Source organism: Photinus pyralis, unplaced genomic scaffold (assembly GCF_008802855.1).
Source record: "Photinus pyralis isolate 1611_PpyrPB1 unplaced genomic scaffold, Ppyr1.3 Ppyr1.4_LG4, whole genome shotgun sequence".
NCBI classification, from domain to species: Eukaryota; Metazoa; Arthropoda; class Insecta; order Coleoptera; family Lampyridae; genus Photinus; species Photinus pyralis.
The window spans coordinates 43,598,574-43,623,565 of NW_022170511.1; the positions used below are offsets into that span (position 1 = coordinate 43,598,574).

At 35.3% G+C, this 24,992-nt stretch overlaps 1 protein-coding gene across 1 annotated transcript in view; it reads right to left on the reverse strand.

The window, feature by feature from the left end:
• Nucleotides 1-24,992, reverse strand: part of LOC116169160 (dachshund homolog 2-like) — a 119,212-nt gene that overhangs the window by 88,268 nt on the left and 5,952 nt on the right. The window contains exon 3 of the mRNA XM_031485185.1: nucleotides 23,783-24,007. Coding sequence (XP_031341045.1) covers nucleotides 23,783-24,007 — 225 coding nt within the window. The remainder of the gene's footprint in view (nucleotides 1-23,782; nucleotides 24,008-24,992) is intronic.

The window sequence follows — 24,992 nt, forward strand, 5'->3', positions numbered from 1 at the left end:
CAGCACACTATGATATGAATCAATTAATTTTTTGACGGATATATTATGCCGATCCATTGCCGATCGATGTAGGTGTTAAAACAATTGCCATCGCACCGTCAAACGCGCGATGTTTAAATAGTCGTTAAGTTTTCTCCAATTTTCCAATTTTCTGAGCGATTTTCTTAGCTTTTCTTGCCGTAAGAACCTTCTACACAGTATTAGAAAACTTAAAAAAAAAAGATGAATGGAATCGGTCAAGTCGTTCTAAAGTTATTGCGTGACCAGAAGAAACCGGGGTTCATTTTTATATATACAGGGTGTTACACGACCGTTCGAAAAAAAAATCGGGTTGTAGAGGGCATCAAAACAAGCACTTTTTCCAAATAAACCGAGGGTCCAACGTGTTTCGTTTGGGAGCCACCCCCCAAAGAGTGTTGAAATCTGCATTTCTTCTTTAATTTTTTTCTCAGCAACCATAAGAGTTACAAAGTCGGGTGGCATGTCTTTGAATAGGTTTTTGGGTATGCTCTTTCCGATTTTGCAATTTTTTTTTCAAAATTCCTACCCCTAAAGGGCGCACCCCTAAACTAGGGTGCAAAAAAAAATTCTGATTTCGACGAAATTTGGTATCTGGGGGTTTTTTAACATGAAAATCACGAATCTGAAATTAGTTTTTGAAAATTCGAAAAAAAAAGTTCCACTGCAATTCTTGGCGGGACAACGAAAATAGAGATAATTCCACGAAATTTGTTGTGTACATACTAAACGAGTTAAGGAACAAAACTGTCGAACAGTTTTTTAAAATAACTTTTCAAACAAAAGCTATACTCATTTGAATGTTGGTCCTTCGGGTCGCGAAGTGTCCCAAGCCTACTAGTAAGCCATAATTTCGCATGTGTTGGTTGACAATGTCGCAAAAACAAAAGATTAACGGTTTGAGTCGATATTTTGTTATTTGGAATTAATTCGGTCATTAAATGATTAAAAAATTCGATGTATCGATTAAAACACCTACCAAGGTATCTTAAAGCGCTGATCGATTATTTATTATCTAAATAAGGTAGGGGAAAAAGTCAAATCACTTTCCGTATGATACTTTTTCACTATGATCAAAAATTTTCATAATCTTAGGTTGAAAAATAACTTCCAAAAGAACACGCTATGGCTTACTAGTAGGCTTGGGACACTTCGCGACCCGAAGGACCAACATTCAAATGAGTATAACTTTTGTTTGAAAAGTTATTTTAAAAAACTGTTCGACAGTTTTGTTCCTTAACTCGTTTAGTATGTACACAACAAATTTCGTGGAATTATCTCTATTTTCGTTGTCCCGCCAAGAATTGCAGTGGAACTTTTTTTTTCGAATTTTCAAAAACTAATTTCAGATTCGTGATTTTCATGTTAAAAAACCCCAGATACCAAATTTCGTCGAAATCAGAATTTTTTTTTGCACCCTAGTTTAGGGGTGCGCCCTTTAGGGGTAGGAATTTTGAAAAAAAAATTGCAAAATCGGAAAGAGCATACACAAAAACCTATTCAAAGACATGCCACCCGACTTTGTAACTCTTATGGTTGCTGAGAAAAAAATTAAAGAAGAAATGCAGATTTCAACACTCTTTGGGGGGTGGCTCCCAAACGAACCACGTTGGACCCTCGGTTTATTTGGAAAAAGTGCTTGTTTTGATGCCCTCTACAACCCGATTTTTTTTTTTCGAACGGTCGTGTAACACCCTGTATAGAGATTATCGGAGTGGTACTGGTGAATAACAGGCCCGCTTGAGTGTATTATTCAAGTAACTAGGATTTTTCAATTATTTTCATTTCGATCTAGTTATCCATGAAAAAGATAATCAACTTTGAAGTTTATTACATATTATTATTATTTATTATTACATGTCATATTTTTTATTTTACCTCAAAGATATTTCTGATATTGTGGTGTCGTAAATTTAGCCGCAATGAACTAGTTAAAAAAAACAAGGCCAAAAAACAAAAGTAAAATGATTGTTATGTATAATATACTCAGTGACATGGAAATTGCAACACCAAGAAGGAGTTGGAATGTTTTGACCAAACTTGGCAGAAACGTTTAGCTACTAAAAGGTAACAATTGATTAAAATTTAAAAGAAAAAAGATGAAATATAAACATATTTTTATTAATAATAATAGTAGTCCCTCCCTATTGGTTACGCACTCCCTCACGCTTCGTAGCTTCGATTTTAGCAGACGGCCGATTTCCTCTTGAAGTATTGTGTCTCAAGCAACTGTGAGTAACCTCTAATTCATTGTGTAGAGCTTGCAGCGTCTGTGGAGGATGCGGTAAGTTCATCAGTCTTCTCTTCATAATGCCCCAAACTTGCTCGATAGGTGATATACTGGGAGATCTGGGTGGCTATGGCAAGAAATTGACATTATCATGTGCAAATAAGTCCATAGAACGTCTTTCAATGTGGGGAGGGGCATTATCGTGCTGGAAAAGTGGGTCTTCCAACTGTTGAAGAGATGGAAGAATATCGGGTTCTATCACGTCATCCACATATCGCTGGGGGGGTCATATTACCTCGAATGAATAACAAACGAGCCCTACTCCCATAAGTTATAGTACTCCATACCATAGTCCCCACAGCTTAGTGCACATGCCTCATAACAGAAAATTCAACATTGCGACGTTCCCCACGTCTTCGGCTGCCCTTCATATGGCCATCATGTATACCCAAACAAAATCGGGATTCATCACTGAACACCACCCAATGCTACTCTAGGTTCCAGTGCAGTCGCAACCTACACCACTCCAAACGCAGCTGGCGGTGTTGAGCTGTTAATGGTAACAAAAGATGTGGCCGATAAGATTGCAAGTCGTAAGCTCTGATTCTGCGGTAAACCGTTCGAAGTGTTACAGGACGACCTTCGTTAGCTAGCAATTGATCGGCAATTGACCTGGTACTAGAGAATCGGTTTCTTGTTGCCATAAGTCAAAGATGGCGATCCGCACTTCAATTGTTCTTTTTCGCCCCCCAACCCTTTCCTGCCCCCTCCCTTTCCTCTCTACGACGATCCTGCCCCTTCCCAAATCCATGCCCGATTGGAACGAATCATGGTGGATTGACTTCGGTTAAGGTGACTTGCAATTTTTGTGAACGAAAAACCACCACCGCCCAAACCAACAATACGACACCTGTAAACTACTCTTAATTCGCAGTAATTTCCACTTTGGCGTATCTAGGCATGATCACAGCCTCAAAAGAAACGATTAAAAGCGAAAACAATAAGAACTGTACAAAATCTCGCAAAACGTACACGATATAAGAATACTAGACAAAAATGAAAGAACTGTCAAATAAGCCATTACCACTTGATCCATATGAATGAAATTTTAATCAACTGTTACCTTTTAGTAGTTAAACGTTTCTGCCAAGTTTGGTCAAAAAATTCCAACTCCTTGGTGTTGCAATTTCCATGTCACTGAGTATATGTTACTTACTTGCTTGTTAATAAGCCCTATTTCCAGTATTTTTTAAATACCTATTATTATATATTTTTTTTAGGCTATCATCACAAAAACGTTGATTTTGTAGTCGCTTTTGCGGCCATAAAGTTTAACTTTATTGTACGCTTCTGTCAAACTTTACTTTATTGTACACATCTGTCAAACTGTACCTACTTATTTGAAACTGATGTGTGAGAAACAGTAATCTGTTTGATACAAAGCGTCTATCTGGTCTAGCCCCATCAAGGATTGGGCCATCCACGTGCGTTTTTTCCATTTTCGGACTTGTAGGAATGTTTCACACTATTTTGCATAATCACAATGTTCACATTTAAAATTATAGTTTGACGTTTCAATCTTTGCTGCTTGCAGACCTTTTTGAAGTGTAGAACCAAAACATGAGGAAGATGTTATTGCTTACATTATTATACGAAGAATCACCAGCAATTAACCGAGAACACAAGTAGCTGCCTATACCTACCATCAAAGTAGGTAATCAGGTTTCTAATAATTGTACAGCATGTTAACTATAAGGTCTTGGAAGCCACAGTTACGAAAGACCTATTGCATTATTAAAATTTTGTACAACGGAGGAAGTTGCGATTGTACTTTTACTCTCAAACGCCTGCTCTTATATCATATATGACTTAGGGTCGCAACGCTTGCAGCTTCCAAAATTTCATTTGGGGTATCTGAACTGTCGCTATCACCCATTTTGATACGCACAAAACACACGCAAAGATGCTAATTATAATTTATTACATATGACAGGAAATGCTTTGTTTTTAATTGTCTAAGATAACTATGATTTTCAGAAAAAATATGTTTATGAGCAAATTTTTGAATTCTTTTTTGATGATCGCCTAAAAAATGTTGTGTGCACCTTGGCCAAAAGTGATTTGTTAGCCTCATCTGAATTGCGGCCTCGGCTACCGCCTCGGCCACAAACAGCAGCTTCGGCCAAAAAAGATCACTTTTACGGCCTTGGTACACAAATAACTATATCACTTTCAAAGATAACTAGATCGAAATTAAAATGATTGAACGATCTTTGTTATTTGAAGTAGTTTGGTTATAGTTCATTAAGAACTTTTGCAGAGAATTTAATAAGCTGTCATATTATGATGTAATAATATATAGGGTATATAAAAAGGTGACATTTGTGTTATTATCTGCAAAATACGATGTTGTTTTGTCTTTTTAATTACAGATATAGATTCAGTAGAGAAAAATACATAATTTTCATAATTTAACCGTCTTTCTAACTCTACAACCAAGAAAGTTAGCAACAGTACCGACTAAATTTGAAACATGCAAATAAATTTTTAATAATTTATAAATAAGTTACCTACTTTATTGTCCTTTTACGTTATGTAATTTTGCTTACGATTTCCCGTATGATTTTTCATACGATTATTCATTTGAATTTTGTTGTTTTGGTGATTTTCTGTTTTTAATACACTACCTATACATTGTGGGGACGTCCTCATTTATAGTTGTAAATGAAGCACTCACTTTATTAGCCGAGCTATTTCCCCGTGTTACGAGCTTCAGTGGATATTCTGACGCGTTTCTAATACCTTCATAAGCCATTTTATCCAATCGTTAGAAAAATGAGAAAATATTTTGAAAGGAAAGTGAAATGGACAAAAAAATTGCCAGCAAGAATCTATAATTGAAAGCCCGTTCATATATGCAGGTGAAAAAGAATGGAAAAGGCGAATGAATAAAAAGAAAGAAAAAAACTTAATTTCAATTTGTTTTTTTAGTACTAAACGAATTCGTCTGTAAAACAAACATCTTTCGAATGTTTCATAATTTTTTTTGTTATTAAATTTGAGCGAATGCTTACGCATACAAGCTTTTTCCATAAGAAAGGCGTCGCTCACTACGTATTTCAATATCAAAAAAACATTCAAATATTTACATAAACGATTATTCCATTAAAATGAAATTTACACAGGTATAAAACGGCCCATGCTGTTTTTCTCTTTCAATTTTCCCTCGCGCAACAGAGAATATTTAACAGGATGTCTATCAGATTCCATTTCCTTCACTCAGAAAGTCGATGAAAGAAAAATATTATTTTCGCGCGACGCGTGGTTTTTAGAAGAAAAAAATTTGGACGAATTCGGCCTTTTCGGCGCGCGCGGCAAGGAATATTTAATTACGGGCCGTAACAGTTTCTTTTAAAGCCCCTACAGGAAATAACAATCCCGCAAGTTACAAATAATTGCGGACGCTGATATTAGCTGATTTTTTATTCACCCTGTCTCTTATCACCCCCCAAAAACCCGAGAACAATAGCTAATCTGAACCCCAATTTTTCCGAGATCTCGTTTTCTTTAATGCTCTTTGCTTAAGAACGAGGATCGGTTACAGGAGGAAGAGCTCCACCACCGGCCATAACACTAAAACGGAATGAGAGCCGCAAGACGTTTTTGAATATTTTATAATTTGTAACAGAAGTCGCCAACTTTTTGATGAGTACATCCAATTAAATGTGAATAATTGAGTTAACGACCGCATTATTTGTAATTGATATCTCGCGAGAAAAATTAATTAAGTACATTCTTTTATTTTCCGGTCTAATTTTCGAAGCTGAGCCGGAGGGGTTGTTACGTATGCAAATGGAATATCTAAGTTACGATACACATCTCATCTCATCTCATAAAGCAAAAGTACATAATATGATTTTATTTTCTTCTCCGTAATCTCGTGTCATATAAAGTTTTGTTATTGCGCGCTTGAGGCTTCCAAATTTAAATAAATTATTAACGGCGCGCATTCATACCGCACGATAAAAACGTACATCGAATTTAATTACAAGTGCACGGGCCGCAATAATCGCGAGCCGTTTCCCGAGCTCTAATCTCGAGTGATGGTATGTGTAGGTCAGTCGAGCCGGTGCCCACTTGACATCTAAAACATTCGACAGGATAACTTAAAAGGTACTGATATCAGTGCGAAGCGGGCTCGTGTCTACAAGCTCACAAAGAGCTTTACGTGGTACTTGCACACTTTATGGGCACGATAGCGTTTCAAGCATTCATTCCCGGTTCGAGCATCATCGCGGGGTCAATACGGTCACACAATAAACGTAAATGATTGTTTCGCGTTCAAATTTATTGCAATTCGTAATAAATAAATAAAATAAATTGCATTCGTATGCAACGATAACTTTAATGGATTCCATAGGCAACTTCAAAATTTGCTGATATATGGAACAGAAAACCTAATTACAATTCCAAATTTTGTTAATTAGAAATTGTAGAACATTTGGATGGCCTTCAAAGCGAATTTGCATACAGAAATTAGAATTTTATGTTTGATTTTATATTTAATTGATCTGGACATTTAAATATTTGTGGCTTTTAATTAATTATATTCTAAATTATTCAAATGTATGTTACATACGAGAAGATATGTGTGTCTACTTGACCTGAACATCAGTACACAGAATTAAAATTAATTGTCATGGTAACAATGATGTTTTATAAGTAAAGTTTAGCATTCAATAGTCAAATTGTGACAAAACCAAGGGAACCCTGTGGAATTCTGGTGTACAACCTCTTGGAATTCATTAAATTCTTATTGAATTCATGGAACTTTACTGGAATTCATGGAATTCTTGTAGAATTCAATCAATTCTTTTGGGATTCATGGAATTCCTTTGGAATTCTAGGCCTTTTTACAAGCTATAAGTTCAGGTTGTGGCGTACTTTGATTTTTATATAATTACCTGAAATTCATTCAACGTTTTTAAAGTGCGCATTTCTTATCGCTGCCTATTGTATGTTTTGTACGGGGCTAAATTCATCTCATCCGTCCCGATACGCTATAATAATAATAATATAATAATAATAATATTTATTTTTGACATTCAGTTGACACTGCTTACCTCCATCTTTTTCAATAATCTGTGATGCCATGGAATTTTTTAATTCAAAAACTACGCCAATATCCGTCATGCCATGGAATGTCTACTATAAAACAAATCAATTTCTATCAAAAAGTATTATATTTAGAACAGCGAATTCAACATAAAGAAAGACCAAATTACTAAAAACGGTTTTCTAATGTAACAATTTATAATAAATGTTTGAATTAGTCACCATTAACTGCAAGACAGTAACCAAGTCGATCATAAAATCCATTTCGAACTGCTGCTAATTGATAACTGGATATCTTTTTGTTTTAAAAAATTCCATGGCATCGCAGATTATTGAAAAAGATGCGGGTTTTATTTTTCCAATTTTCCGTCTTTATTATGCAAAAAATTGAAAACTAATACGGTTGATTGGCGTAAAAATTTTTTTCTACAAAAAACTTTAATACATTATATTTTGGGGAGCCAATAATCGCATGTTATGAATTTTACATTCAAATCCCTATGATGCGTTACGCAAGTCACCACCCTGTATAGTCCAGTCAATTTGTACTTTCTGATTACAAAAGGTCCGGTAGAAGATTTTATTTTTCCGACTTGTTTAAATGGTGAAGAGAGAGAAAAATCCAAGTTTGCCAATTCGACTGACGTCGGGAGAAATTTCTGTGGTCAAAAATCTGCAAAAATTTCTGTTTTTTTTAGATTTTTCTCAAATAACCCGCCAACGGCAATACTTAGGTAAAATCATCCATTATTGAAAACTATAGTGTATAAATGTACCTTCAATTTGATATTTTATTTGGCCCCCTAACATGTATAGTTTAGGAGATACACTAATTTAAAGTGCATTTTTTTAAAAACCGGAATAGTTCTGCAGATATTTGCAATGAAAGTTTCGACATCTCCCATGGACATGCCTCGTCCTGACGTTCCACTTGAACTTTATGAGTGCCCTCTTATGACACTTCGTTTTCAAGATATTCGGTTGGACTTCACCAATAGATATATAGATATATACCAAAAGATATATTTCTTCCAGACGTCCCAATCGCCTTTTGTGAGTACTCTTTCCAGGCAATCCGCTCTTGAGATATAAGTAATTATAAGCGATCACGATAGTTGGTCGAGGAGGAAGACTATGATTGGTAAAAGGTAATTCCTTTCATTGAGTTCATTGTTTAGAGTACCATGAAGGATAAAACATGTCCCCCCTCAACCCCTCAAAAGGCGGGCTGGTGGAAAACAGTTACTTTTTTTCCTTTCATTAGAATACCATGAAGGATAGAACGTGTAACCCCCTCTCTCTCCATCATTTTCAAAATTTTGACATGGCATCGCTAGATGCATGTACCTACATACAAAATCTGATTCATGAATGAAATAAACGACTCAATTCCTCAAAACCTTCCCCATGGATATTTAATTGTTGACAGACAGATATATTGTGAAATGTTACGACATGTTTCGATTGTTAATCATCTTCAGGTAACAAACTAAAATATTTAAAGTTAAACCGTTGACTAGATAGCTATTAAAACACTTACTTATAAGTATGGTGTGTGAGAAAAATTACATTATTGAAAAGTTGAAAAGTTGTTGAAGCCTTTTCAACTTTTCAATAATGTAATTTTTCTCACGCACTGTACTTATAAGTAAGTGTTTTTAATAGCTATCTAGGTTAGGTTAGGTTAGGTTTAAATATTTTAGTTTGTTACCTGAAGATGATTAACAATCGAAACATGTCGTAACATTTCACAATATATCTGTCTGTCAACAATTAAATATCCATGGGGAAGGTTTTGAGGAATTGAGTCGTTTATTTCATTCATGGTTCATCACCCCCAGTTTGAGCATGGATCAACCACAACCACGAGTTTTTTCTGATTACAAAATCTGAGACAAATTAGTGGTCCCACATTTCTTTTAATTCTTAAAAAAATGCGCTAAAAATGTTATTGTTTCTAAAAATTACTATAAACACGAAACTTTAAATTAGTGTATCTCCTAAACTATAATACATGTTAGGGGGCCAAATAAAATATCAAATTGAAGGTACTTTTATACACTACAGTTTTTAATAATGGATGATTTTACATAAGTATTATCGTTGGGGAGTTATTTTAAAAAATCCGAAAAAAAGAAAAGAAAATTTTTGCAGATTTTTGACCACAGAAATTTCTCCCGACGTCAGTCGCATTGGCAAACTTGGATTTTTCTCTCTCTTTACTATTTAAACAAGTTTGAAAAATAAAATCTTCTACCGGATCTTTTGTAACCATTCAACATTTTTACGTCTAATTTGACTGGACTTATATTTTTTCCAAGAAAATCTAAAAAAAACTAAAATCTCTACTTTTTCACCCTCCGTAACTCTGTAAAGGTTCACTTTAGGAAGTTTATAAATAACAGCAATTTTGTTTGCAATTTACTATAGATTATTTCTGAATACTATCCTTTTCACTCCAAACCGCATAATTTTTTTTTAATATTTAAGAAAAACTGATAAAAACTACTAATTTTCCAACTTTTCTTCCGCCACCCAATTAAACCCGGCACTTAAAATGGTGCAACTTTTTACTAAACAATATGTGGACTGTATAGCACAACTTCCAGTTGGAGGGAAACTTTTACTTTGGATGTTGAGGTCTAATTGCACTGTACTAATTTATGACCTTTAAAATGATGGCTTTCTCTCTCTTTTCCTCTCTCTTTCCATGGGGGTGCACGTTATAATTTTAAAGTGGGGTTAGCTAATGGTGCGGGGTGAATGCTAAAAATTAAGTAAACCTATGGTTATCCAAAAGCCTGATTACATTTCGCAAGTTTAGTGGCGGACAGAAGTTTCTGCAAGTAAATTTGCCAAGTGTAAATGGGAGAAAAGTGCACTCGCCAGTCACTTGCTACTTGCCCTCAAGCGACAAGTGAAGTTAAGGACTTGGCTAGTGGCCGACTTTGCTGTCTGAACTTGCAAATTTCTGTAGTTTCTAGGGCGTTTTTGGAATTTTTGATTTTTATAAGAATTACAAATTAGAACCGGCAGTGGTTCGTTTTGAAATGAAAGCCCTATATCATTTTCTATACAATACTACTAATAATGCCAAATAAGGTCGAAAAAGAATCGCCACTGACCCTAAAATTGAGGACTAGGGATCGATGATCAATTCCCGAAAAGATATGATTGGGATATGTCAAATTTGAGAATCAAACTGACAACACTGTAAAGGAGCACCTCTCTTATACCAATAATACAAACGTCTCTGTATTGTCCTTATGTTATGATATAATAATAACACTATTTGGATAGTTCAAAACCGCTCTCTTCTCCACTCACACATCAGCAAACACAGTAGGAGACCTGACACCATATTCTAATATTAATAGCAGCCGAAGGTGCGCCCCAGGGCCGGATTTACGTACAAGCAGAACAAGCACGTGCTTGTGGGCCCCCAACCCAAGTCAGTTAAAATGTCGCTTAGAAAAGGTTTTTTGTAAACTTCCGTGTACAGATAGGGGCCCCTTCCCTACCTCGTGCTTGGAGGCCCCGTAAGCTATAAATCCGGCCCTGGTGCGTCCGGCCAACAAAGTGCACAACCAGGCCCAAATGAAGGTCATAAACTTTCTTGGAGATCCACTCCTGAATAACTGATGAATTGAAAAAAACCAAATAAAAAGGTCTCTATTCTATTGTTTCAAAATGCCACACTTTGCGGAGGTTGCACATTTATATTAACGGTGCTGTAACGTAATTCTGCATTGGGAAAAAATTATTCTCCCCCAAAGTGATCCCAGCACATCAAAAATCCACCCCGTTCCACATTGGTTTCATTGTACCTTTTCCATCGTTTATTGAAAATCAATCGGACGCGTGTGGAATTTGAATTTAGATTAAAGACAAAAATGTGGTCAACTTGATAAGCGAATTCGAAAAGAAAGCGTGAATCATTCGATCAGGCCATACGCCTCGCGAGCGAGCAGGTATTAGAAACTTGTTAATTTCAACTGATAAGGCCGAACTTATTTTCGAATGTAGTTGTTTCGTGACCGCGGGCGTTTCCACATGTTAATATCGCGTAGTAAATTATTGTACTTTCTTTTAAAAAAAATCGTTTTGGCGTTGCGATGGTATAAAGCAGACAAGGAAGCCGACCTGGTGAACTCATATAAATAAGGGAACAGCAAGGTACGAAATCTTTTGGTTTTTTTGAAATTGCGCACCGTCATGAGTCATCCACATTTTTACACATGTTCTGGTTATTTTCTCGATCAAAGCAAATTGATCCATTTGATCATGGTCGAAAAACACCCAATAAAAACTCAACGCCTGTTCTTTTTCACGGAAAAAAGTTCAAAAAAAGCATTCCCTCCCAAATTATTACTCCACCTTGTACCAGTGTGGTTTGATCATAATTTTTCTTTAGATTTTTGGGACTCATAAGGTAAAAATATAGATCGATTTACTTAAAATGTGGTCTCAAACGTGAGTCATTTGCTTAGACGCTCGGACATGTGTCATTGAAACGTACTTTTATGGAAAAGAAACCTGTTAATTTAAACTGATAACGTATTAGGTACTTATTTTCGAATGTAATTGTTTCGTGATCGTGGTTGTTTGAATGTATACATCCCTAAAATATGTGGCTTGGTGTTTTTGGACAATGCAAAGGTCTCATAAAGGTACGGAGAGTATTTACGCGCTAGTTTGTGATTCTTTTTTCAATTATAGTGCTTTGCTTTGGTTTATGGCATACGATTGCATCTCGTATTTAATTACGTGCATGCATGATGTAGAGGTTTATTATTTATTTACTCATTTCGTCCAAATGTAAAATGATGAAGTGGTGCTGTAACTGTGGTTCACTATCCGTGTTGGACTAGATCGTCAGTCTAATGAGTCATATAGTCGTAACGTAAGTTTAAAAGTATTTGGAACAAGGGTTTATTTGTTAAGTAATACTAGTTTTTTGAGCAAATTTCATTCAAATACCACATTGTAATTCAGTAATTAATTTTTAAACAAGTTAACAAGATCCTACCCTGAATAAGTTCATTTAAAATTGAAACTGTAAAAGAATGTCAAGTTAGGTTTTCAGGGGGACACATTTCTGCCTAAAAATTAATCCTCTCCCTTTTAACCACCGCCGCCCCATAACGACCCTCATGTCAAAAATGTTGTCACATCTTATTTGGAATGTCTTTCAATTTTGTGCCTAACCCTTTAGTATTTTTCCCACCCGCACGTTGGAAAGGTAGAAAAATACCCCCCCCCCCATGCTTTTTAACGTTTTGAAGCACCGGGAATCCGGATCAAACAAAATCATAACTTCTGGCGTTCTTGTCAGCCTGTTTGTACTCTCATTTTCGACTAAATGGGTAGAATCGTGTCAAAGTAACAAAAAACTGTCCATTTTTGAGGTTTTTCCATATTATGCCAAAACTATTGCAGCGTTCTCGGGTGGTATCTGTGCTAGCCACAGCAAATTGTTTACCTTATAACGATATTCGATAAGCAATACTAGAAGAAATAAAACCCCCTTCTAAGTTTGTATTCAACTCCGAAATGGGTCAACCATTTGAAATTTTTGAAATGTGGGTTGTTATGGGGCGGGGGTGACTGGCAAGGGTTTCATTTTACTGTAGAAATGTGTCGCCCCGAAAACTAATGTGTCACGAGTTTTTTACCATCTCAATATTAAATCACTCACTTTAAGTGTAGTGCACGGTGTTTTTCGAGTGCCACTATGGGGGGGTCCGTTAACTTGGCTCCCCCACTGAGAGATTTGATAGTCGTATTATTTTGAAATGAATGCGCTCGTTATGCGCTCATATGCGCCACCGATAATAACTCTTGCGCCATTATCGTTTTTTAGAAATCCGAAAAAACATTTGGGGGGGCCAAGTGAACGTAGCCCCCCCCAGTACGTATTTTGTCCCTTGTAACTAGGTCACCTGATACATTTGGTTATGCGCTCAATTGCGCCACTTGAATTAAAGCTAGCGCCATTACGGTTAAGCCGTGACAAATTTTCAAAAAGTGGGGGGGCCAACTTAACGTTTTTAAAAGTTACTTTTTTTTAACATCTTTTCATACGAAATTGTACTCTCAGGTATGCGCTGAAATGCGCCGTAAAAAGATATCTTTGCGCCATTATTGTTTTTTGGTTATCCTTAAATATATTTGGGGGGGGCCAAGTGAACGGAATCCCCCATAACGCATTTTGCTACCGGTATTTGTGCCACTTGATACATCTGGTTATGAGCTTAATTGCGCCACTTGAATTAAAACTAGCGCCAATACGGTTAAGCCATAAAAAATTTTTAAAAAGTGGAGGGTCTAACTTAGCGTTTTCAAAAGTTATTTCCGGAAGTGCGTCCATTTTGAAAATATTTTACATCGATTCGGCCTTCGGAGTAATTCCTAAATACAAATTTTTAAAAACCTACCAATTTTACTTTCTCAGAATCGTTTAACTAAAGCTCCCAAAAAAACACCCTGTATAGTGTTTCTGAAACACTATAATGGCGCCAAGATTTTTGTTTACGGCGCATTTTAGCGCATGATGAAAGGTACGATGTAGTAGAAAAAACATGTTAAAAAACGTAACTTTTGAAAACGTTAAGTTAGCCCCCCCCCTTTTTAAAATTTTTTTATGGCTTAACCGTAATGGCGCTAGCTTTAATTCAAGTGGCGCAATTGAGCGCATAACCAAATGTATCAGGTGACCTAGTTACAAGGAACAAAATACGTACTGAGGAAGGGGGCTACGTTCACTTGGCCCCCCCCCAAATGTTTTTTCGGATTTCTAAAAAACGATAATGGCGCAAGAGTTATTATCGGTGGCGCATATGAGCGCATAACGAGCGCATTCATTTCAAAATAATACGACTATCAAATCTCTCAGTGGAGGGGCCAAGTTAACGGACGATCTCGCTTATCTTAAGAGATAGAAATTTAGTTAAATGAGGGCAAGTTACAAATTTTCATGATGAATAATAATCTGAAAAGAAATTAAAAATATCTTTAGTAGTTTTGAAAATATCCCAAAAAAAACGAAAATTTCTGATTTACGTGTTTAATTTTTTGGGGATAGTGCTTTGGAAAAACAAAACGTTCTTTTATTGTGAACAAAAGTTTGACAGTTTGATCCATCTGTCTGATTGTAGCGTTGGCAGGGAACTAGTTGTGTTGAGAAAATTCGATTTTCATGTTTTGCAAGAAAATTATAATTCAAATTAGAACAAAATGCATAAGAATAAATAATATTAGCACAAACGTAAAATGACACTAAATGAAATAAGTCAATCTTTTGTTCACAACAAAAGATTGAACAAAAGATTTACACAGCACTCTTCGCAAAAATGAAAATTGTAAATTTAGGAAAAATCTGATACTAAACCACCATGTGTGATATATCGTTATAAAGAGAAAAAAAGCCGTAATCTCAAAATGTTAAAATCCAAAACGGCGCCCATAAGAAAAATTAAAGTTGCCACGTGTTTCTCCGTCATTTTAAAAGTTATTAAAAACGGGATGCCATATTCGAAATCTCCATTAAAAAGTGTCTCAATAATGTGTTAATTAGAAATGTCTAGTACGATCAGTTTACCATGAAAAAATTAAAAAACGAAAATCAAACATTTTCATTTTTTTGCGATATTTTCAAAATTACTTAAGATATTTTTTTTCAGATTATTATTCAGCACGAAAATTCGCAACTTTGCCCTCATTTAACCAACTCTCTATCTTTTAAGGTGCGCGAGATCCTCATAATGGCACTCGAAAAATGGACACCGTGTATAGTACCATTTTTGAACCCGCAATTAAATCGTGACTCCTTTAAAATCAAAAAGTTAGTGTGAATTTTCAGACTAATTTTAATTCAACTTTTGGCATGTACAATTTACTACTAATGGCCAATAAATTGAATTGCCAAATTTTGTATCAATAATTGAATCCAAGGATTTTATTCAGCAGATAGACTTATTAGGTGGATATCTCTGACCTCCAGACATGCCTAACCGACTGACCACGTGAATCATCCTGTATAATAAGTGCCTTAGCTTATGGAATACAAATTGAGGCTTGTTCAAACGTCTGTCGCACTCACACGACTCACGAGTAGCATATTATTCGCGCATACCTATTTCTCTGTAGCTCGTGTTATTCACGTAGTCATTGACAAAAGTAATGAAGAAACCGACGGGGCCCGATCTGATAGGAATGTTGGTCGCTTATGCTGCAGAGTTTACCTATTAGGCGATCATTACTTTTGTCATTGACCGTACATTATGGAAAATATATGTATAGATCACATCAGTTTGGTGTAGGTTCTGTAGTTGTCACAGGACACCTTTCTGGTATCTTCTGATCTTTATGAGAAAATTTACGCCTTGTTGGATAATCACTTGCATTTTCTGGCCAAAACTTTTTATTACATCAGGATTACGGAAAGTCAGAAGGTTTTATTTGAAAAATTTTGCGTTTTCCATCCTCCAGGTTTCAGATAATTGAGGAAAAAACTATTAGATCAGTATTTTAGGAAACCAATCAGGCGTCATTGGTAGAAACCTTGCATTTTGTGTAACATTCTTGTTGAGAGGACTATTATACCAGGAAGATAGGAGATCAGGCTTTTAAGAAAGCGGAATGCTTCCTTTGCCAGTAACTTGGATCTTCTGGTCTCCTGACATCAAAATTCATGCCAGAAAATTATATCAGGATTTTAGAAATTCATAAGGTGAATTCAAAATGTACTAAACTAACTTGCACTTTAGGGTTCTCCTTGTATTAAAATTCTTGGCGAAAAGCTATTATATCAGGCCTTTAGAAGCCTTTTAAGGTATTTAAAGTACCCTTGGTACCCTATGTAAGGGGCTCTATGAGCGTTTCCAGTATTTCATAAATCCTTTAGGAGTTCAAACGTCTCTAAGAACATTTAAAAACTTTTTATGGGAGTCGTTTAGATTCTAGATTTGATAAAAAACTCAAAAGGGCTTTTGAGACTATAAGTTTTTAAGTTCTCTGAAGTTTCTGTAAAATATATTTAAAAGCTTTTCGTCTTCAAGGGCCTCTAAAGATCTAAAGCTCTTTCAAGTCCTGGAGATTATCTCTTCTTTTTAATAAGTTCCATCTTTGTGGCATTTTGAGAGTCCCACTTTTATTTGCATATAGAGTGTGTAATAGGACTTTAAGGTTTTTTAAGGACCTTTATGGGTCTCTTCAAAATCCGCCAACTGCTTAGAAATGCTGTAAAATCCTTCTAAACTCAATTGAAGTACATACAATTATTTTGAGCTTCCAAAGTGTTTAAAAAACTCCTTATATAGTTTAAAGCTCTTTAAGAGAAAAATACAACAAATTTTAAATCTTTTACAGGAATTTGAGTCCACAAGGGTGTTAAAGGGCTTCTAAGAGCCTTTCAGAAACCTTTAGAGCTCTTAAAATTCACCGCTATTGTTAAGATGTAAGCTTTTGAGCCCTATAAGGATCTTTCATAAACTTTTAATAGTCCTTTAATTTTTGAAAAAACGATGTCATTTATTAATTTCAATTGTAAGTTCTTAAATATCACAATATAAGTTTCTAACTAATTTTTACTACAGAATGGGACTTTATTAGAATGCCTAAGAATTAAAGAACCGAGTCTATAAAATCCCCGAAGTGACAATTCCATTAGTTGTTTTTAATTTGGATAGTCCGAAAGTTAACATTTGGGGATAAAATGGTTGGGGACAAGCTCAATTGATTCATAGAAAACACCACCATAAATGCACAGGACCTCTTCAGAATTAAATGAGTTTTTGGGTTGTCCTCAAAATTCTCAGAAATAATTCCACTTCTTGCCAGAACTAATCTCGCATATATAGTTAATGGAATCTAAATCCTGACAACTACATTACGAAAGTCGAATCCGTGGACCAGACTATCGAAAAAATGCAAATCCGTTACCTTCCGAGACACACGGCGCAATAAATTTGTACCTTTAATTGCCAATATTTGTTAAACACGGGCGTACGATAAATAAATCAAAATTTTTATTAAGCGATTATTATAAAATACGACGTACGCCGTCGTAGAATAAAATATTGTGGGCGGACAATGCAAACCAACTTACTGAAACAGTTGCTCAATGCTGTTGGCTATGTTAGTCATCTGCTACTGTCGTGTTTTAAAATAATGTTTTATGTTTCTCAAACACGAGCCTCGTCGATTATTGTGGAAAAATGCGAGTTAAAAATTTAAAATAAAAAATTGCCCCGTACGCGCTAGCATACATAATGCGATCAAATGTAGAAAATGAGATGATATCGGTGATATTGGCTCGAGGCAATAATTATGATATTGTAGACGATCGGAGAGTGGTCGATCAAAGCCAGTATTCAAATCGGGTTTATAAATTTTATAATCAACACCTATTATGGACCACTACAGCTGATCTCTTATGCATGCAACAATCAAAGCAACAGAAAGGATTAAAATTATAAGGCATTCGTGTCTGGGCAGTCAGCTGGTGGTATACTTGATGGTAACCCCCGATTGTACGCTATGTGTGCAATATTCTATGAATAATTTCGAATTTCCGCCCCGTAAATAGCAGAGGGGGCCGGGTGCAAGGTCTACTTTAATTATTGTATTAAAAATGCAATAACTCGAGCATCTCATTACATTAAAATCTGTTACAGATTTAAATGGATGTAGTAAATAAGCGCGGATGGATGCAGACATAAAGAGTATTGCTAACAGCCGTGTTTTTGGTTGTAAAGTTTTTAATGACTCGAGGGGTCGCTCGCTACATTGTTACCTGTAACATCCACCTATTACGGTTTTAAAACTGCCGAATTCTTTATAATAAAAATGAAAAATATCGCGAGCATTCTTTCGATTTATTTTAACGAAAATTTAATTAAGCCGTGCTGAAAGCGTACCAATAAATTGTATTAACGCGACTGCATTTATACACACACACACACGATATCGCGAGATTAAGCCGAGATGTTTATCTCAAAATCGAGCAAGTTATAACTTCGTGTTGCGATTAAAACTAAGTACCACACACGAAATGTCCACTTAACAACTTCTTTCGTACACGATCGTTCTCTAATTCAAGAAAAGGCTTATCGCGTAAATTGCAAAAAAATCGCGGGCAGATCTTAGATTCGAACCTACGCCGCCGTCGCGACGTTTACGACGCGAACCGGTACAGTGGTGGAATTTAGTAATCTGATCACAAGACAAAATATAAATGAAAGTGCCACCTACCTATTTAGTCGACCCCGCTTTGCCAATATAAAGTGAAGAACACTCAGAAAATAAAACACTCGCATTAATCTTTGCCTTTTTGTTTATTTTAGTAATTTTGAAATATTAACATTTACATCACACAATTATGCTAAAGCTAAGGATCAGTTTTGAGTTAACGGCGAAAATTTTGATATGCTCGACCGCATGGGGAGCATAGCAAAATTTTCCGGAAATTAAACATTTATTCTATGGTGCAAAAGAAATGGCACAAATCCTATTCTATCTATACAAATTTGAACAACTCAAAAAGCCAGCGAACAGAATAGCTAAATTCCATCACTGTCGTTCACCGGGAACATACCTTTTTTTATATATATTATATGCTTATATAAATATGCTGTATAAATAATGTGCGTCGAATCAAAGAAACAGTTATAAATAATATCGTTAAATAACGTATTTATAATACAATTCTAGTTGAATATTTATTTACAATTACACCTAAACACTATTCGTGCATTTTACTATCATAGTTTTCACAATACGAAACGATATGTTTGATGTAGAATGGGACGAAAGTAATCTACTATAATACAGGGGTAGTGTTGCGGGACGCGAACCAACGTAGCCAACTTGGGTGGCCTCTGGCGCAAAATATCGGCTACTTTGATTCTATAATCGAATTTTACGCACAAATTTTAACGTCATACCCATGCCAGTTTGAAATTGTCATTTTATGAAAAGCGAAAATGGTACAGAAGTGGCAATTTTATAAAATCAACCCGGTCCTAAAAATTCTCATGAAAAGTTGCGCCAATAGATTGTTTCAAGTTAAGTTCAAGGAGAATAGGAATAGGAATACAATTCTGAAATAATAAAAACAAAAGAGCATCAAAAAATATTTTTTTAAATAGAACGGTTACTTTTTTCTGTATGTTCTTAACGAGCTTGAAGTTCTCTTTACATTGATATATCAAATAGGTTATAATTACCTTAGAAATAAGTTACAGTAATGTTTTTAAAACCAATCGCAGTAACTGTGGAAATTTAAACAAAAACAAAAGAGATTTAGCTACTACCTACAAGATATTTCCACTTCTCAAAAAGATCAAAATGAAGCCCTACCAACGTACCGACGGATAAAATCAACCGCGATCGTTTAATCCCTTTCATAATTTGAAGTGATGAAATGAATCATGCTTTACCAGAAACAAGAAAAATGATCGCTACTGGGATGACAAATCCTAGGAAACCATGCATGCACCAAAATATGTATGGCTGGGTGTTGTGAATGATTTTGTTAGGTCCCTATTTTGATGAAAGAACTCCCTAAATGGTTTTAACGATTTGCTGGAAAATGCATCACTAGTTATCCGGCGTGGTATGTGGTTTCAACAAAACGGGGTACCCCCACACAATTCATAAAAATGTTAAAGACATTTTACGTCTGATGTTTAGGAATAATTGGATAGCAAACGGTGGTCTTGTGACCAGATCTTTGCAGCCTGCCATCGCGTAGCTCCTCACATATTATAACTAGTGCGCAGAAATTTATTAAAAAGTTCCCGGCTGGGTATATCCAGAACAATGGGGGACATTTCGAACACCCATTACAATTTGTTTAATTAGCCTTAAGTTGTAATTAGTTATTTCGTGACTGTTTCTCATTTGTTTTTTTCGCTTCCTTTATGCTTTTTTTTCAATTTCCACAGTTACTGCGATAGGTTTTAATCACGTGACCGTAGCTTTAATTTCTAAAGTAATTATAACCTATTTGATATCATTGTAAAGAGAATTTCAAGCTTTTTATGAATACTACAGAAAAAGGAACCCGTTCTATTAAAAAAATGCGCCCTTTTGTTTTTTTGTCACTTGTTTTTTTTTAATATGTAGCTTTATCAGACAGTGAAAGTAGAGTATTATTGCTTCTTACATTTTTTTTCTTAAAAAAAAAAGAAATATACGCTTGGACTCGAAAAATCAATCACACTGTATAGTATACAATCGCTAAACATTTTTGCTCAAACCTTAAAATGTTAAAATGAAAAGATTTGATCAAGTGCCCATAAAGAAATAAAAATTTTAATTTGGATCAACTCTGCGAAGAGAGTGATTCAAAATTAAACTCTTATCTTTTGTTACTGGGGAGTATAGAATACTCCCCGGATCCCCGGTGGTATATTTCCCCTTATTCAGAATAAAAATCACTTTATTAAAGTGATGTTTCTTTAGAAATAGCGGACACCCTCACCCCCAGCCCAAAAAAATGTAACTCATAATTAAGCTACTTTCTTTTGTGACTGGCGGGTTCATGTGAATTCGCTCTCCGAAGACAGTCGCTGAAAATTAAACTACTCTCTTTTGTTGAATATCCCCCAGACTCCCTGGTGGTATATTCCCACTCATTCACAATAAACCTTAAAATATTGAAATGAAAAATATTAATCAAGTGCCTATAATAAAGTAAAAATTTTCATTTTAATCAACTTGACGGAAGTAAACTACTCTCTTTTGTGGCTGGGGGGTATTCCATACCCCCCAGACCCCCCGGTGGCATATTCCCCCTTATTCAGAAATGAAATCACTTTCATTAATTGAAGCAGTATTGATTTAGCATAATGTGATTTTTATTTTTAAATAGGAAGCATATACCACCGGGGGGTCTGGGGGGCATGGAATACCCCCCAGTCAAAAGAGGGTAACTGATAATTAAACTGCTCTCTTTTGTGACTGGCGGGGTCATTTGGATCAGCTCTGTGAAGACAGTCACTCAATATTAAACCACTCTCTTTTGTTGAATATCTCTCATGCCCCTTGGTGGTATATTCCCCCTCATTCAGAATAAACCTTAAAATGTTAAAATGAAAAATAGTGATCAAATGCCTATAATAAAATAAGAATTTTCATTTTAATCAACTTTACGAAATTAAACTACTCTCTTTTGTGGCTGGGGGGTATTCCATACTGATCTGGGGGTCTGGGGAATATACGATCCCCCCTCCATTCAAAAGGAGATCATTCATAATTAAGCCACTCGCTTTTGTGACTGGCGTGTTCACGTGAATCAGGTCTGCGAAGCCAGTCACTCAAAATTAAACTACTCTCTTTTGTTGAATATCCCCCCCCCCTCAGACCGCACGGTAGTATATCACCCCTTATTCAGAATATAAATCTACAGGGGTACAGTTTATTGAAAGTTCTATTGATTTTGCATAACGTTATAGATTATGTTATTGTAAATAAGGGGGCATATACTACCGGGGGGCCTTTTGGTATTGAAAGTAGAGTAGAGTAGAATATTTCTGCTTCTTACACTACTCTCTTTTGTTGCTGGGGGAATAAAAATCTATAGATTATTTTATTGCAAGTACTCGTGGCTATTGGACCCAACGGTGGTATATTCCTCCTTATTCAGAATAAAAATCTATACTTATTGTACAGTTTAATCAAAGTTCTATTGATTTAACATAGCGTTATAAATTACGTTATTGAAAATAAGGGGGCCTATATTCCTAGGTATGTAAAATTCAAAAAGGCTGGCCACCCTAAAAATTGGGATAACGAAGAAATTTCTTCTGAATTCCCAAAGATGCATAACATGGGGAGATATTAATTTTCAAGGAATCGAAGAAGTATATTCCCACCAGTGTGCATCAGTGTACCAACAAGTCAATTAAAATTAACTATGACTAAACGACTAGAGGGCGGTAGTTATTTTTTTGTCCCTTAAGGAGGCTATGCTTCAGAAAAGGTTGGGAATTGAACTGTAATTACAAGTTTTAAATTTAGAGCTCGCCTTTTATCTTCCTCTTGAATTATGAATCTCGGATGAGAATTTTCATTTTAACACTGACTTTCTTAACGTACTGTGGTGGAACTTACTGAATTTATTTGGAGCATAATTGTAACCCTCAAGGCACAAACTTGGCGTATAGTTTAAAGTAAAAATTTGTTACCAATCGTAGTTGAAACTAAATTCTAGTTAAAATACTGATCAATAATTTCAAAATATTATTCAAATGTGACAACATTTTTATTTTATTTATTTATTAAAATTTAAGCGCAACCTCGAATTCGTTAAAATTCAATTTAAATTCAAGTAATTTTTGAGTATGACCCAAAGCAGCATCAAATTTTTATAAAATTAGGGAAAATTACTAGGAGAGCTTGAAATCAAACCTCTTGAAATTAAGTGGAGTAAATTTTCCAGTGCAATAGCATTTTGATAACTTCAATTCGCTACTTATTGTGCGTATGAAACTAAAATTTTAAAGGTATAATGAAAGAATTAAAAAAATTAAGAATATAGAACCAAAAACTTGCGCTTTTTTGAAATACAACTTCATGCTGAACGGTGGCTTTGAAATATTCTATTGGAAGGTCGTTGAATTCAAAAAATATTATTTAAAATTGCCGTCGTATCAATCAGTAAAAAAATTTGCTTTCGACTTTGAGGGTAGTTTTCATTTTCCATTGTAAATATTTCCATAGCTTTTTGGCAATTTTGATTTTAACTGGGCATTGATATTGAATTAAATGATGAAAACTTTTAACATTTTTGAACTTTTTTTCAATCTGTGTACCTATCTAAAGCTAAAACTTTTTTGAGACGTCATTTTATGACCAGCTATAGAGTACCAATCTTGACAACATAACAGAAATTTGAAAATTCAGCAAAAATCTTACATAGGTATCATTTTTTGGGGGGACTTTTAAAACCTATTTTTTTTAATTTGTAAAATTGTAAATTTTAGGATTCATTTACTCTGCGGACTACAGGCATGACGCTAAAATTGTTAAATTTGTGCCGATTGACTGAGCGGTATCTCTTAATTAAACGCGCAACCAAAAGAGAGTTTCTGAAATTGTTTCACAAAAAAGTGGTATAGGCACTGCTGACTGACACTGAGAAAGACTGGCGTTGAACGATAATTATTACGTAGAGAGGGATTACACAAAATCGAAAATAATACTACACAGCATGCTATAAAATACATTACAAAATAAAAAAATATTTTTGGTTGTAACGTTTTTTTTAAAATTTGTACAAAAGTTTATGAGAGCTCCGTCTTGCCTGACTGTACAATTAATAATACTAAAAAAATGTTCAACATTTTTGCGTCGCTGCGAGGTACATGTAGTACTGGGCTAGCGATAATAAATATACCATGTTGCTATTTGTACCTTTCTCGTAGTTGATTTGTCGTTCCTGCTGTCGGGCATTTTCCGCCGCCACCTTCAGGAGACCCTGTATGTTTCTTAACAGCGTTTCGGTCGAGGAAATTGCGGCGTCCTGGCCGGGTCCGTTGACGGACGCCACTGCGCTCGCCAACGTCGAATAATTTAAAGCCGTGTGCTGCGAGTCGCTACCAGGCGCCGTCGGTAAGGGAAGATCGCCGTCGTCCAGGTCTGCAACACAAAAAGATGGAGGTCGTAAGAGGAATTTGCCCGAAATAATGATATAGGAAAAGTGGTCGTTGTGGAGGCATTGTTGCATATTAACTACAGGGGCGTATTAATAAAATACGAATAAAACAGCTGGAAGGAGGTTGTAATTTTCTTTCATGTTATAATTAGACGAGCGCTTCATATAAGTTAATTGCTAAAATATATATAAATTAAAACATTAAGGAAACTGGTAGGTACGCAGTTAACGCAGTAATGTGCGGAAAATATTAGGCATTAAATCATTATTTCCCCTCTTATTACGGGTCAAGCGATATGGATGAATCGTTTTTCTTATATTGAAAAATTGAATTAATTTTGCGGCGGAACGCGATTGCACGTAAGAATTTTGACGGGTTGTTTCCTCGGGACACCGTGCGATATGGTAAAATTGGAGAAATTTGCAATCGAAATAGCCAATTTGGCCGTTTAGCTAATAATAGTCGTGGGTAAGGATAATTGCTGGCGTGAGTCAGTCTACCATTTTGAAATATAGTCTTTGTTTCATATGATTTAGCATGGATGAAGTAAAAGTGTTTTTTGGTAACAAAAATATGGCATAATTAATGTTTCTCTCATCTCTGATTTTGCAACATTATTATTATCAATTGTGACGGATCAATAGTACTTTAAATTTGAGTGGAATTATTTAAGAAACCCCACTTTCACAAAATGGGTTATCTTTCGGCAGTGGTAATTGCAAAACTGCCTATTTGACTATAACCGTTTTTTCAAAATATCTGCAGTAATCGAATTTGTAATTTGCTCTAAAGCTATAAAGCCTACAGAAAAGGCTACCTAGGCGGCAACATTTTTTTTGAAAAGTTGCACGGAGAAAAATGTATGTTAAAGGTAATTGAAAATATAATAATAGCTATCAAAAAATATAATACGTATAGGGATAGCTATGAAGAATTATAAAATGTATCATATACATATTGTTCCAAGT